The 16,943-nt window shown below is 28.4% G+C and overlaps 1 protein-coding gene across 2 annotated transcripts in view; it reads left to right on the top strand.

Annotated features, from left to right (window-relative positions):
• Window positions 1-4,274: 4,274 nt before the first annotated feature.
• The window catches only part of LOC107451660 (vitamin K-dependent protein C), a 17,636-nt gene continuing 4,967 nt past the window's right edge, over window positions 4,275-16,943 (top strand). The window contains exons 1-6 of one of the 2 annotated variants that reach the window (XM_016067824.2): window positions 4,275-4,606; window positions 9,545-9,696; window positions 10,039-10,215; window positions 11,526-11,677; window positions 13,929-14,056; window positions 15,013-15,337. In XM_016067824.2, coding sequence (XP_015923310.1) covers window positions 4,421-4,606; window positions 9,545-9,696; window positions 10,039-10,215; window positions 11,526-11,677; window positions 13,929-14,056; window positions 15,013-15,337 — 1,120 coding nt within the window. In that variant the 5' untranslated portion in view covers window positions 4,275-4,420. The remainder of the gene's footprint in view (window positions 4,607-9,544; window positions 9,697-10,038; window positions 10,216-11,525; window positions 11,678-13,928; window positions 14,057-15,012; window positions 15,338-16,943) is intronic. The other variant, XM_043052846.2, reaches the window with a different exon arrangement.

A 16,943-nucleotide genomic window follows, 5' to 3' on the forward strand; every position in this document is an offset into this window, starting at 1 on the left:
AAATGTTTTTTTTTTTCTTTTTTAAATTAGAATTGTTTATTTTTTTCAAATTATAATTTTTTTTATTTTTTTCCAAATTAGAATTGTATATTTTTTCTAAATTAGAACTTTTTTTTATTATTTTGAGACAGGAAATAACAATCGATTTCTTAATCAGAATTCTTATTCCCAGGTGTGAAAAACATCACTCTCAAAACATCTTTTCTCTTTCAATAGTAAACATCTATTTAACTAAATGATGGATGCTAAAACTGTTTAACCAACTGTGAAAATTGGACATGCCAACACGACTTTTATGGCAATCACCTCAAAGCCCCCGCTAAACAGACCCCTTAAGGATTATACCGGTATGGGGGTGTATTACACCTGCGTCAAAATTCCTTTCACCCACAGGTGTGTATTCAGACAAATAGACAAATGATACCGTCCAAGTCAGGATGGGAAAAAGTTGGTTTTCTTTGATTTTAAATGAACGCTTATTTCTGAGGAATTTACGCACGTGCGTATTCTGCCCATCAGCTGTGTATATTTTGAAAGGTGGGAAGGACATTGTGAAACTGTGCAAATCTTTTGTTAAGGAAATCTGAAGGCAATATTAAAATATTTGAAATTATTGTTGAAGTCCCGAGAGGGCTCTGGGAAGAAATTTGCCTTGCGAATTATATATATATGCGAATTATATGCGGTTTGCGAATTATANTATATATATATATTTCGGTATTTTTTTAATTACAAAAAAATCTGTTAAATTATCGGAATTACTTTTGTACTTACATATAAAATCAAAAAAAAAAGTAGTTGAAATTTTTTTCCCTTCACATTTAAAAATTCAATGATTGATTTTATAAATTAGAGAAATTTCAATGATGAATAACTGTTTCTCTTAGATATAAATAACTGCCAATAAGAGAAAATTTGAAAAATTATTCTTTGGAAGTGTGCCGCGCTTGAAAGATTCTACCTTTAACGCGGAAACAAACCACAGGTTATGCTTAGGACATCAGCATGCTATATGTCCTAACCATAAATTATTTAAACGCAAAATATGATATTTTCCACTTATTTTAACATAAATTAATACAAAATAATGAAGAAAGTATGAAAAATATGTTTAAAAATTCTCTGTCAAAAAGTTAATTAATATTTACCCTTAAATCCAATTTTTAATCCGGAAAATGTGTTTCGAAATGTTGACCGCTTTATCTTGAATTAAATGTTGAATAATTTTTTTTCTTACATTCTTTTTTTTGCATGCCGCGGTATTTTCAAATACCTAATTATAGAATATTTTGGCGTAATTAAATTCGTTTTCAGCAATGAAGTTATTTAAATCTACTGATTAAATAAACAACTATATTAAAAACATAAAATATTATTAAAATGGCAATTATCTATTAAAACATAACCTGCTAAAATAATATAATTATGCAATTAATTTTTTGGGGTAATTAGATTTGTTTTAAGCTAGGTAAATTAGATGATTGGATGATAGGTAGATTTTTGTTTACCTATTTTTTATATTATAAATTAATTAAGATTATTTTTAACTAAATTAAAATACACAGAAACATTAATAAACTGTTTTTAAATATTAAATTATCCATTCAAAAAGTAATATGTTAAAAATAATGCAATTATGTAATTATCATTTTCAGAAAATTAAATTTAATTTTTTAAGGCAGATTTTTACTTCAATATTATTTATATTATTTCAAAATTATTTTAATCAATTAAAAAAATTACTTAAATCTTTTAAAATTAAATTAAATATATTTAAGGACTTAAAAAATAAAAAAATTGACATAAAGTGTTAAATTATTTAAAATTATAACTTTTGTTGTTTAGATTTTTAATTTTATTATTTTTGTTTATTAATGTGCTTTTTGGTTTTTAATTTTACTTAAAGCAATCTGCTAAATTGGGCTAGTTTTATCCCTTACATAATTTTGAGAAACCAGCAAGACTCTGCACTTGTTTTACTGTAAACAATAGTAATAAAAAGGCAGGAAAAATTTAATTTCTAAAATACTAACCCAATAAAATGGGTAAAAAAGGATGAAATATAAAAATTATTTATGTTATTTTGCAGACATTTAAAGTAATTATAAATCTGACAAAAAAGGGGAGCTGTTAAAATTATTTGTTTTGGTAGTAATCTTCGTTTTGCCAATTATCCAGTTATTGAAAAAAAGTTAGTTATTTGAGCTTAATGTTTCGTTAAGAAAAAGAAAAAAAGTTGTACTTTTTTTTAAAACTCAGATGGCCTAGAATTCGATTTCTGCCACACCCATACATCACACCCGTTTATAGGATGGACCCATTCTTTCATTCTCGGATCATAATTTTGACTTGAGGCAAAAAACAATCAATTTCTAAATCAGTAACCCCAGAGGTAGAATTTGTTATGGAAACATAGAGGACTTTGTGATCTGACAGATTTAACGTGCACCAGCCATCATTTACTACACGGGAAGTCTTTTGCTGGCTGGGTTCGAGCTCCAGTTCTCACAAACGAGAGTCCAGCGCCCTGTCAACCAGGCTATCCTGGCCTTTTTAACTCATTCAAAATTTTTATTGAAAAAATGATTAATTCAAAGAATAAAAATTTAAAATTATTTCACGGGAAAAAATTCTGGTAAAATTATCATACTGTATAGGGATGCCATTCCTAGTAAAAAAAGAAAAAAAAAACATGATTTTGTTTAATAAAACCGAAGTATAGGATATTTCAACCATTTATTTTGGTTTTTTTAAAATTTCTTTATCATCCATATGATAATGGTTTACCGGAAAATCTGGTTTCCAAAATCTTAGTTCTTATTATCACACATTTATTGAAAAAAATGCAAAACTGAAAAATAAATTTAACCGAAGGAATGGTTTTGTGTCAAGCTCTTAGGTTTCATGATTAAATTACCTAATATAATCACATTTAACAAATTTTATCAAATATTATGAAACCATATTTTCTAATTAATTGTATCCAAATTATTACCAAAGCACTTCTGTAAAAATTGCTTTTTGATGTTCCCATAGTGTTAGAAATGTGGTACCTTTTACCATATCTTGGTAGTTTTGGCGATACATTTTTTCTCCGTGTGTGCTTGAAAGGGTTAAAAGATGTAGAAAGCTCACACAAAATGATTAAAAATTTCTTCTAATATGAAATCATTTTGGATACCTTGATATTTAGAATAATATAACGATGATAATGAAATTCCAGTTGTAAATATTTTAAATTGATCCATTGTATTCTAAACTGCAACTTTAGCGCTGTTTCACCCATTTCTCCTGTTAATGAGTTTTTTGTTTTTATCTTAAATTATTTTTGTATTGATAAACTATAATTCGGTTTAAAATAGTTTCTTTAAGTGCTTTTATTTCAGATCAAAAAGTATACATCATAGTGCAAACACTTTTTTTGTTTATACGCGCAGAGTGTAAACAATTTCATGAAATCTATCAGAGTTAAAACAAACATTGCCTTAAAATATTCGATAATCAATTTCTTTTTCTCTTTTTTTTAAATATAAAATTATTCCACGCATGTTCATTTTTATCTCATTTTGCGTCAAGAGAAAAAAAAAAGTTATTAATTTTTGAAACGCTTGCAATAAAACAGAAAAAAGCTATGATGACTCTCATTTTAATAAATAAGTTTATCATAAGTTAGAAAGAAAAATAAATTCACTTTTCATTAAAAAAGGAATGGTAAATTTCGTATTCCCATGTCTAACATTTAAGATTTTGTTTTCTTTTTTATTAAAAATAAATAAATAAAAAGTTTGACAAGCTGAGCATTTTCAAAATAATTTTATGTTATGTAAAATTTTATACAGATATGAATAAAAATAAAGAAATTTATTGTTGATGTTGTTTTTTAAATTCTAATTTACCAGAAAATAAAAAAACAAATGCATTATTCTTGAACTAATTAACGAAAAAATAAAATCTTTTCTTGTCCTATCTTTTAAAAGCTAAAAAATGCTATGCGTCTATATCTTTTTGTCTAATTTTGATCGGCTTTTTTTCTATTCTGAATAGATAAATAAAACAGAAATGTAACTACCTAAGTATGGATAACTATAACATTTCGAAAAATATAAAAATTTTAATTATAAAAAGAAATCTACTTTTTTCATGCTTTTTCGGTTTTTAAGAAGAATAAAAAAAAACCTTATTTTTCTTACGAAAAAACTCCGAGTGCCCTGTAAAGAACAGTAAAGGAAAATTCTTTGACTGCTCCTTATCGCACCGTCCTCAGGTAACTTGTGATTGGTTGGGGGTAGGGTTAGAAAGATTTTAAACAGGGGTATAAACGGAGGGTGCTTATGGAGGGCTGTGAATGACTCGCGATCTGTGCTTGTACTTGGTGCTAAAATAACTACGTTACTCGATACTGTATGTCCACTGATTTCTGATGGAAGTTTATTTGTATCAAATTATTTTGACATTTGTTTTGTTTGGAATATTTTTGCCGCAAAGTGAAGCAAGTAGAAATGAAACAGATAAAAGAAGATACGAAGACACAGAGACGCAATTTCGACTTTTACCGCAAAGAAACCCAAAAAGAAGGATACCTAGAAGAAAATCCGGAAAAATAGAGGTAAATTATAAGTTTTAATTAAATTTAGAACGATATTTAGAAAACTTTATTGTTATCTCTTTCTTATTTTAAGAAAATTTAAAATTAGACTGATATGGTTTTAATTGTTTTAAAATTTTTACTAAAAGACTTATTGTACCATATTCCATACGTATAGGAGGAAATAAAGAAGAAATAGGGCTATTATATTAATGTTAATATGTAATTTTTATTTGTTCATACAAATTACAGCACTAAGGTTTTTACTATTGTTAAAAAAAATAAAAAATAATTCACCCTATCCCATGTAGCATAATACGTAAATTAAACGCAGACTTTCGGGAAATCGGTAAAATCAGTACGCTTTATACATAAATTTTATTATATATTAACGGATTAATATTTCGATTAGGATATTTGATAAAAAAAAAAGCTTCCATATGTTTCACGTAATATTAACAGAACGAATTTTATTGACTACCCTACCGTAAGATTGCCTTCCTATATTTAATGTATTATTGACGAAGTAAATTTACCATTTAAATTTCGGTAGGAAAGTTTTGTACATTTTACGTATAAATATTGACGTCTATTTCACGATTTAGATTTTGGTAAACAGCTTCCGAATATTGTACGCAATAATGACAAAATAAATTTGCCATTTTATTTCGGTATGAATGTTTTTGTATGTTTTACGTAATATTGGCGAAGTTAATTTACTATTTAGTTCATTAAAAATATGCTTCTGTGTATTTTAAGTATTATTGACGAAGCAAATTTATCATTACGATTATAACGTGTGCATTATTACCTCGTATGAAGGAGTTGGTAAAGTATTTACAAAATAAACGAATTTGTTTACGCATAATTTTACGTGAATTTTATATTTTTTGGATATCTATTTTTTGCTATAATATGAAGTTACAGTTTTACGTAAATTTTACTGATGCCTTAGTAAACTATAAAAGTGAAATATCTGTATTTTTGACGTAAAATTGATGGTTCTCTGTTACAAGGGATGTTTCTTTTATCTTATAGACACATAGTATAATAAACAAATTGAAACACGGTTTTTTAAGTTATATGGTTGTTATGTAAGTAATAATTTTGCCCGTATTTAATTTCTGTTCATTGAAGATAACAGAAATCTTCACAAAAATATTTGAGTATTTTACGGAGTTTTACATCGATATCTAAAACATTAACTTAATTATTAATATATCAATTTTAGTATAAAGTTATGTTAACTGCAACTAAAAAAAAATTATGTCAATATATTTAACGTACTTCAGATATGCATTTTTCATAAATATTTCGAAAACAATGTTCGTTTTTGAAGCAAAAAACTGTATAAGTTTTGTTTAAAACATCGAGAGAAAAAACATATTGTCTTAATAAATATTATATTTATTTTCTTTTTTATTTCTATTTATTTACTTCTGTTTATTTATTATATACTTTAATTATTTATATTTATTTTCATTTTTTTAATTGAAACACGTTACAGAAAATTTTCGTTAGTTTTTTTTTTCTTCTTAGTTTTATGTTATTTAGCATTTCGAATATTTAGAATTTTTGGAAGGGGGTTTAAAGTAGAGTTTAATGTTGGTATATAGTTCAGGAGGTAGAAAGTACAATTTGTATAGTTTTACCGTGAGGTGGGGCTATAAACATCGTCATCTCTTCCTTATTTCTACTTTATTTCTTTTATTGAAACACGTTACATGACACTACCTTTATTTATTTATTTATTTTTCTTAGTTTAGGTTATTTGAAAGTTGAAAAGAAAATTTAGTACGTTTTAGTAGAGAGTTTAAAAGTTCATTTTCTCTAATAGAAGTTTTATTTTTCTTCCTTGCCACACTTTTGCAACTAATGTGTAGAATATGAAAGTAATAAAAGAGAAATTTCTATTTAATAATTTTGTTAGTAATACAAATTTATCTTACCTTTCTTTCAAAAATTACGCAGTAAACATAAATATTCTTAAAAAATTATAATAATCGCTTGTACAGAGCGCCTTAAAGAAAAAGGAACACCCCGTAAAACTCTTGATCTAATGATCGGATCTTCATGTTTTAGGACTCAATCTTGATGGTTTGAGGAGGTGACCTCATATATGCTAATTAAGTTGTGCAGACGATATTTGGAGCATCCCTAAGTTTAGACCCCTTAATGTTAATTTGACTTTTTGCGATTTTTGCCATATCTCCTTGTAAAGCAAATTTTCTCACAGAATTATAAAATTCGTTTGTCCAAATTACTTTCACGCAAAAAAATATTTTTTTGCAAATAATAATGACCTTTTTTTACTATTTTATTTAATAATAATCGAAAAGATTTTGAATAGGTATACAATTTTTCACATCATTTTCAAGTTTCTAATTTTACATTGCAAAATACAAAATTTGAGTGAAGAGAAATCATATTTTAGAAAAGCCGTATTTTTAAAATTTTATTTCTCAGGAACTATTCAATCGATTTTGCTTGAGTTTTGTATTTAGCCATGTAAAATTGCATAATTTGAAATGATGTAAAAAGTTTGTACCTTACTATTTAAATTTCATTCGACTAATATTAAATTAAATAATAAAAAATAATTAAAGTTATTTTTTGCATGGAATTATCTTTGGGCAAATGGAATTTATAATTGTGTGCAAAATTTTTTTCTATTCCATTTAAAAAGTGCTCTAGATATGGCAATATAAGCAGAAAGTAAAATTAACATTAAGGGGTTCAAACTTTGTATCGCTCTCCTGACCAAACTATGGAGACCATATTTCCCACATTGCGGTTACCCCTTAGGTTCTGGAGGTCAGAAATCCAAATCCGTCGAAAAAAAGGCATGTGTATTCAGAGAAAGTACATTTTTTGTCTTATTTCGTACCTTAAAATATCGTCTGCACTTATTAATTAGCATATTTGAGGTCACCCCCTTGAACCATTCAGATTGAGTCCTATAGCGTGAAGATCTGATCCTTAAATCAAAAGTTATTTAGGGTGGTCCGTTATTTATCTTTTTTTTGCGCATTGTGCATATCTAATTAATAAACTTAGACTACGATGATAAAGTATTTTATTCGGATTTATTTGAAGAATTTAAATTTAAAATAAATAAGTTTTAGAGCTTATATTGAACGGTTGTCATATGTTTATCATTTTACTTGTAATATTTCAATTTATATTACGGACTGTATGATATCATTTTCTAAATTAAAATTTCCTGAAATTTCTTAAAGCTGCTTTACATGCACTTACCCATGCAGCATGATACATAAATTCAGTGTAAATTTTTGTGAAATTGATAAAGTCAATACGCTTTACGCTTTAATTTTGTGTAATATTGACGGAATGATATTACCATTGTTAAAAAAGCTTTGGCATATTTTACATAATATTGACTTAATGGATTTTACCAAAGACCCTTCTGTAAGATTACTTTCGTAGATTTTACGAAAGATTGACGAAGAAATGTTTACTATTTAGATTTAGTAAACATGATTCTGTGTATTTTATGTATTAGTGACAAAAGCAAATTTACCATTTAAATTTCGATTTCTGTTCTGTTCTGGCAAATTTTCTGTTTTTTGGGTTACCACTTTTTTCTATAATTTGACGTTTTTCGACTAAGTACATTTTTAAGTACTGTTGACGTAAATAATACGTAAAAATAACATACTCATTCTTACCTAGTAAAAAGTAGTTGGTAAAATATTCCTAAAATAAATGAATTTGTTTACGTAAACTTATGCGCAAATTTTCCGTTTTTGGATTATTTTTTTTCGCTATAAAATTTTGCCATAAAATTCGCAATAAAATTCGCTTAAATTTTGGCGTAAACAATATGTAAAAATTACGTACTCATTCTTAACTAGAAAAAACTGGTTGTTACAATTGTGGTAAATAATAATAGTGGCAGGTAAAAAATTGTTTGTAAAAGTAATAGTGGTTGGTAAAAAAATATTTGTGAACGAAACGAATTTATTTACTTAAAATTTTACGTAAATAAATTCGTTATATAAATTCGTTAATTACGTAAATAAATTTGTTATTTATGAAAAATTTTAAGTAAATAACTTCATTTCCTTCACAAATATTTTTTTACCAACCACTATTACTTTTAATAAATTCGTTATATAAATTCGTTAATTGCCTAAATAAATTCGTTATTAAATTCGTTAAATAAATTCGTCATTTATGTAAAATTTAAGTAAATAAGTTCGCTATTTATGTTAAATGTTATGTAAATTTTCGTTTTTTTGATAACCATTTTTTGTTATAATTCGACCTTCTAGCTTCACCAAAATTTTACGAATGCTTACTAAAATTTAAAGATGAAATATGCAAATTTCTGAAGTAAATTTGATGGTTTTCTGCTACCTGGGTAGTTGAATAGTTCTAAATTTTAGTAGTCCTAAATTTTCGTAAAAGCTGTAAAATACAAATTACAAAATTAAAGTAATACATGCGAGAAAACTATATGACGAATTTCTCATGGTTTTAAAATAATAATGTTCCATTGTTATACAATATGTTAAAGAAAAAAATACTAAAATTAATAGCGATACAATAAGCGTCTATTTTTTTTTTCAAAAGTGATATACACTGAGAAAAAAGGTACAGTCGAAACTGCGAGAGTATAGTAAAATTTACCGTGTTTCTAGCTCTATGGGAACATAAAAAAGCGCGGTAATTTTCATCGAAATACTTCGGTAACGATTTTGTAAAAATTAGCAAATACATTTTTATAATCTGTGATAAAATTTAGTAATTTTAACTAGATGCCTTAAGGCATGGGATAAAAACCGTTTTTCGGGTTACATTTACTTTTTAGTTTTGTATATTTTACTAAATATATCCTCCTTCTTTCTTAAACCCATGAGCTTAGTTTTATTCTATGTTATATTGATTATTATCACTGATTGTTATTATTAATTATTATTATTATTTTACTTAAAGGTTGGTTTAAGTGAAGGATCTGGTAATGAACCTAATGCCACCTCTTTTTCTGAATGGGAAGAATGGTCAAGATGCAAAAACTGCCGACAATTTAGGAATCGCCACTGCATTAACATAGAAGAGTGTGAGGATAAGATTCAAAAGATGTACAGGTAAGAAAGAATATGTACACTACGGCGGACTAAATTATTGTACACTACGGCGGAATGAATATTTTTAAAAATTTAAACTCCTTCAATGAAATGTCACAGACATTCCAACCTCATTATAACTCTTAACCCTTTGCTTACGGTGTATCATATAGTACTATCACATGTGATCCATATGTTGTACCAGCCGTAACCTCACGATGTATCGTATAGTACCATCACATGTGGTTCATATGTTGTACCTGCCGTAAGTAAAAGGTTAACCTAACTCTAACATAATAGATGCTATTTTATGTGACTTTCTGTTTAGATTAACATTTTCATTTAACAATAATGTTATTGCAGGCCCTGCCATTCATCATCAAACTGTAAGCAAAAAATATTGATTATGATGGCAAATCGAGGAGATCCTAAAAAGAGGCCAAAAAAAGTGAGAATCATAAGAAAATTAACTCCCTACTTCTTCACGGAGTGGTCAGACTGGTCACCATGTTCCTCATCATGCTATACAAAAAGGACAAGGTAAGCCATATTTTTTTAGTTAATTGGTCATTTTCAGTCAATAAAGCAAATGAAATGGTTGCATGTATTATTAAAAGCGATACGTTTTGTTTAGAGCCAGATACCGAACACCAAATCTATTTAATAGTCAGTTGCCTTGGAAACGAATTATTGGAATTGGTAATTTTCGTGGACAATTATCATAGCATAGATTTTTTTTGTTTATAGTTGCTCTGGCCAATATTTTTTATCCCTATCCTATAATTTAAATTCCTAATCTAATATTTGAACATGAAATACATAGCTCAATATTTTAATTCTTAATTTCAATTCGAGACGTCACTTTATTGTCCCACATCCCACCAAAGTAATTACCACTGCTGCACTTCATTTATTTAAATGCTTTGTTTTACTTTTTTAGTTTTCTGAGCCCGAAAAATATTTCTAAGGGGGAAAAAACGCACACATAATTTTCCCGAACTTATTTGGATTTTTCTTTCTCAAAGTATTTGTACTTTTTACTCTCAAAATACAACCGTTATCTGCAAAATTTGGCTCGTATATTTTTGTCGTTTTTCTCCATATGCATAAATACTCGACACTAAAACTCGCTCAAAAAAAAATAGTTCGCTCACCTAAAGATATTTTCACTTATAAGTAATTAATATTCTTTTAATATTTTTTTTAAAATTCAATTCATACACAAATGATAAAATGAAATGAAATGAAAATTCTATTGCGTAAGCACCACATTTGATATATTTTTTTAAACTGTGAAAAGGGTATTAACTTTTTGATGCAGAAATTTTATTAGACATATTTTTCATGCATTTTTCATTATTTTTTATTAATTTAGGCTACAATAAGTTAAAAACATTTTAGCATTTTAATAATTCATGGCTATGAAATACAACATGAAACAATCAATAATTTTTCAAAATTTGCCCTTATTTGCAGCTATTTTGATTTAAGAAGAACATTTATTCATGATTTAAATTTGTTTCATTTATAAAAATTAATTATTGATGCATTTTTGAATATGAATAAAAAAAAATGTCAAACTACGCTATTTGGATTTTATATTTTAGTGCAAATATAATTCTGATAATCTAACAGATTTTAGTAACTATTGGACTGTTTCTTTAATTTAAAAAAAATCAAAATATGCCTGTAATTAGAGCGCCAGAAAAAATATATAGATATAAAAGCCTGTGTCCCCTTTGCGTGAAAGGGTTAAAGGTGGGCATTAGAAAACACACTATAATTGTCAAATATATATTCCTTTCACATAACGAAAACAGAAATTAATAATTATTTGGTTTATTTCTCAGAAAGTGCAGATTTCCTGGCCTTTGCGATAATAGTTCTTTGAGAGAAGATTATAAGCAATGCTACAGAGATGGAGATGATTGTGAAAAGCTATTTTTTGAGCAGCAACAACGATTATTTGAGTATCCTAAAAATATCGATGAATCGACTGAAAGTTAGTTGAAAATTTTATTTCCTTGATACTGATCAAGAAATTCTTTCTTGACAGTATTTTTCATCCCAAAAATTAGAATAAATTAGACGATTTAATTAAAAAAATATAAATCAAAGGAAATAAAATTTCTAGATGGGTTTTCTTAAAAAGAAATTAAGTTTAAATTTATAATTTTAAACTATTTTCCTTATTAATCGCTCTAAGAATACTTTTTCAATAAAGTAAAATGCAAAAATTTTCCAAGCAGACTGAAGGAGCAGACGTTCCAGGAGAATATAAATGGAATATAAATGTTTTTTGATATTTTCACAAATTTTCTGAGATAAAACTTCTCACGTTTTTCCTTTTTAATTAAATCCGTCACACTGTTTTAAATTGCATTTATTTAAATGAGTGATTTTCTACACTAGAACCATGACGGGACAATCAAATCCTTATCAAACAAAAATCAAAAATGAATAAATAGCGTGAGCAAGACAAAATCGTCCTATGACAAAATCTATGGCAATTTGGTATGAATAAACCGTTTCCAAATTTTCCCGTACAGGGATTAATACTGTGGGGCGAGGAGTATTCAACAATGTCAACCTTCATCTATGAAAAGGAACCTCTCCATAGAATCGAGTTAACATGTCTTATATACTAGTGAATTGTAGTTGTATTTTTGTAGTGGTAGATACGCTACAGTACTCCCCCACCAGAATTATATCTGTGATAGAATTCGATGAATGAATTGCTGTTTTGTGCAAAGCCGGGAGAGCTGTATTAAGATCACCGTGCTTTTGCTGATCGTGAGAGCTGTATTAAGTTCACGGTCGTGTTTGCTCCTGTGTTGCCATTAGCAGTCGAGTGTATGCAGTCCAACGTTGTATGAGGTCGAGACTGAGTAGCAACAGCGCGAGGAGGTGGAGGATAATGTCGCAGTCACAAGTAGCAAGTCAACTGTTCAATGTGGACCATCCATCCAAGTAGGCGTGTTCAGGTCGAAGTGGGCGTTACTGCCAAGGTAGGCGTGTTCACCTCACGTCCGATGGTCACCAATGTGGGGCGAGGAATAATCGACAATGTCCACCTTCATCTATGAAAAGGTACCCCTCCATAGATAAAATTCTTTTATCGAATTACTTTTCAAAAAAAATAAATAAATAAATAAATAAATCTCCAACAACGAAGCTTTTAAAGCTAATGACTATGTAGAAATCTTCATCGAAATAAAAAAATTAAAATGATTGTACTTCTGAGTCTTTTAATTATATTTTTATTCGTGAAAATAACTTTACAGTTTACAAATAAAATAGTTCATAAAAATACGTTCGCAAAACAATTTTTATAGATATATATATAAAAAACAAGTAATTCTTTCTATTTGCGAAGAAGGGTTTAAGAATTAGAAAGAGAAACGTTTAAAATATATTTTGCTCGAATCAAGAAGATTTTTTTAGCCATGTAAGCACATTACCAATTTTTTAAGATTAGCTATGTAATAATTATAACAATGAACTGTAATGCTTGTAACAATTATAACTTAAATATGAACATTAATTTGAATAATTATCCCAGCTAATTAAGAATAATTATCCCAGCTTATCCCACTAATTGTAACTGTTTTTATAATACATACAGTAATAATTGATAGAATTGTATCTATTATGACCATAATTGTAATAATACTAGCAGTTGAACTATAATTGTAATAAATGTAACAATAACTGTAATATTTGTAACAATAATTTATCAATTTTAAACCAGTAGTGAATATATATGTTACTGTCAATGTGAATAGTCATTTATTATTAATACTAACCGGTCAATATTAATTATGATCAAATAAGCCGGTCATTCTTTCGCGTTTTTATTGGGAATATTTCCGAATTGTGATCTGTCACGCCAACTACAATCGCCAAGGCACCAAATTGATTTTAAACAGGAAAATTTTTAAAAAAATGCAGATGTTTGCCCGGAGGATGTTACGAGTTTTATCCTTCTAGTTGGTCCTCTTCTGTGATATTTTTTTAAAAAGTTTCTCGTGGGCTTCAGCCCGGAAGTTGCCATGACTGGGCGATTATTCTGCCACAGATCACGATACGGAAATCTCCCCTTTTCATTTCTCACTTAGACCAAAAGAAGCGGTTATTATTAGTATTGACCGGTTAGTATTAATAATAACAGGATTTACTACTTAAAATATAGATTTAATTTACTTGATATTGTTTAAAGTCATTAGTAGTTAAATCATTGGAAAATTCTGTAGGTTTAAAAGATAATCCTTTGGATAATATTGAATGCGGAATTCCAAATGTCTCAGTACCATCTGTACCACCGGAATTCAGAAGGATAACCGGTGGAAGGCCATCCGTGAAAGGGGCATGGCCATGGCAGGTAATTTTCTTGCACCACATCCCACATACTTTATTATATCTGGGTTTTTTTTATATTTTTATTTTTTAATCTTTCTTCACTAAGAAAATTATAGTCAAAGCTACCATGATATGGTACAATTTTACGTGTTTCTGGTTCTATGGATACACCAAAAAGCTTGGTAATTTTTACCAAAGCGTTTTGGTAATGATTTTAGCAAAGCTAGCAGTAAGTTCTATAATAAAATTTGGTAAATGTGGAAAAATTTTCTAAATTCATGATGATACCTCTGAGCATGACATAAAATCACTTATTTTGTAAAATTAACTTTTCAGTTTTGTATTTTTTACTAAATGTGTGGTAATAAGAACTATAATTTTGAAAACCAACCATAATTTTGATTAATTGTTACCAAATAAACAGAAAAATACCCGAATGGGTTACTTAAATATCATCTATTTTGATTTACTAATCAGAATTATGTTTTTTTTAACCCATATTTTTAGTTTCGCAATAATTTTTAATCTCTATACTAGCCGTTCTGTAAGATAAACCCTTTTTTTTAATATTTTTTTCAAAAACTTTATTTTAAAAAGGTTTACAAAATAATCAAATTAAGGCTAACTATTCAAGCTTAAAAAAAGAGTATAATGATATCGAAGTTTCAAGAATCTCTATACAGGACGTCGGTATTAAAAGTATCGAAGCTATTTGATTACTCGAAAAAATAGAGAGGAAAGGCGATCACCACAACAGCAATTTCCCTTCAGCAATCAAACAGTTTCTAATTCCGTCTTTCCTGATATTGATTCATTAGATTCCAATTGCATTTTTCTTTCTTCCTTGTTTGAATACTAATTGACGATACCTAATATGCATGCATTTACGGCTTCATTTCTTATAAGATTAAAAAAAAATAATTTATATATATATATATATTTTTCATATATATATATTTTATTCATATTTATTTTCAGACTCTCATTCTGAATTCTGATCGTGAGCCATTCTGTGGTGGAATTCTGCTCTCCGATAAGTGGGTGCTGACAGCAGCTCACTGTATTCGAAAGCGCCTGTATGTTCGAGCCGGTGAATATGACCTCTCTCACTATGAAAAGACCGAACAAGAATGGTCTGTGTCCGAATTTTGGAAGCATCCTAAATATGATCAGAATACCGTGGACAATGACATAGCATTATTGAAGACGATAAGGCCGTTTCAATTGAATTCTTACGTTACGCCGATATGCTTACCTTTACGAAGCGATAAGCTGCCAGAGTTCGCAAGACTTACTATCTTAGGTAAGTTAAATTTGTAGAAATAGAAAAGTATTAAATTGACAGAAACAGGAGCAATATTTTCTCATATTTTGTTCAGTTGTAATGGTTTGAAAAGCATGTACAGAAATTATTTACGAAATCTAACTATATATAAGAATCTATTGATGTTGTCGCAGTTTTCCATTGTTGTTCATGTATTTTTTTTCTTCCGGAAAATCACATGGTAGCATCCAGTTTTTCCCCATTCATTTCCATATTGTTTCAGTTGCCATCAGCATAAAATTAATAAAAATTATAAAAGTATCGTTTTTCTATAAACTAGGAGGCTTCGCCCCCTGCTCGCTGGTGCTCGCCAACCCCCGGTACTGCTTTCGCAGTTCATTTCGGATTGCTTTGCAATCCGATGCTCGCTTTACTCGCTCATTTGATACGTTCTTAACGTCTAGCTTTTGTATACTTTTTTGAACACTGAAGTTCCGAAAACTTTTCACTGTAGAAAATTCTAAACCTGTACATTTCAATATTAATTTGAAATTGCAAACAGTTCACATATTTTTCTTAATCACACTATTCTAAATTTCAGTTGTTGAGAAAAGTAACTGTTGTAAGTTTTGTTTTAAAGTCTTCCCCACAAAAGGGCTAAAGCCATGTGTTGTAAAACAATATGAAATAGTAGTCTGCCACTGAACACCGGATGTAAAGATAATATAACAAAACGCGGAATAGTAAAGCGCTCAATTCAAAATAAAATAGCAATAGCATAACACTTCTCATTTCTGCCAATGAAAAGGAACTATTTCAGTACTCCTAACCAACCAACCGTTTTTTTCTCGGTGACAATCGGAGATAGATAGACATATGATGCTCACTACGTGCTCTTGCACGCCGAAGCCTATCAATTAAAACGTATTAGCGTTTTATATAACATGGATTAGCCATATAATGCTCACTACGTGCTCTTGCGCGCCGAATCCAATCAATTAAATATGAAAACTGTTGCCAGCGCGAGAAAAGAAATATCATCGGTTTTATTGATACATTCATACGTACGTATTAGCGTTTTATATAATATAGATAGATATTTTCGTATCGCTAGTTTAAAGTTATTTTCCTGTACTGCTATTATTACACTTTTAATTAAGAGCTTAAAGCTAAGAGAATTGTGTTTTTTTACTATTATTATTATAATGTAATTCTACTCTAAATTTCAAGAAAAAGTTATTTAGAAATGTGATTAAATCTTCGTAACAGTTTCACAATTATTATTTTTGTGCAAATAACTTTAATATACTGCTATAAATTACAATTAAAGATATCTTTTAAATGATTTAGAGCTTAATGATCGGCTTTATGCACAATGAGATGCAAGCAAAAATCTCTATATATATTTCTCTCACACGGCACCAAAAAAAAGCCTCATTACAACTCCCCGAATGACAACGTTAGAAAATCGACCAATGATTGCTGCTAAAAATGTCACATGGCAAATCAAGATGAGGTGGCTCAACATATAGCGCTTTTAAAAACGGAAACAATAACCAGAGTGAGCATTATCAGGTTGTTCAATTCAGATTCATGCCCTAAAAACATGATAATATTTAATTTAAACTCAATTAGGAATTAATTA

This window comes from Parasteatoda tepidariorum, chromosome 10, assembly GCF_043381705.1.
Source record: "Parasteatoda tepidariorum isolate YZ-2023 chromosome 10, CAS_Ptep_4.0, whole genome shotgun sequence".
In the NCBI taxonomy this organism is placed as follows: domain Eukaryota; kingdom Metazoa; phylum Arthropoda; class Arachnida; order Araneae; family Theridiidae; genus Parasteatoda; species Parasteatoda tepidariorum.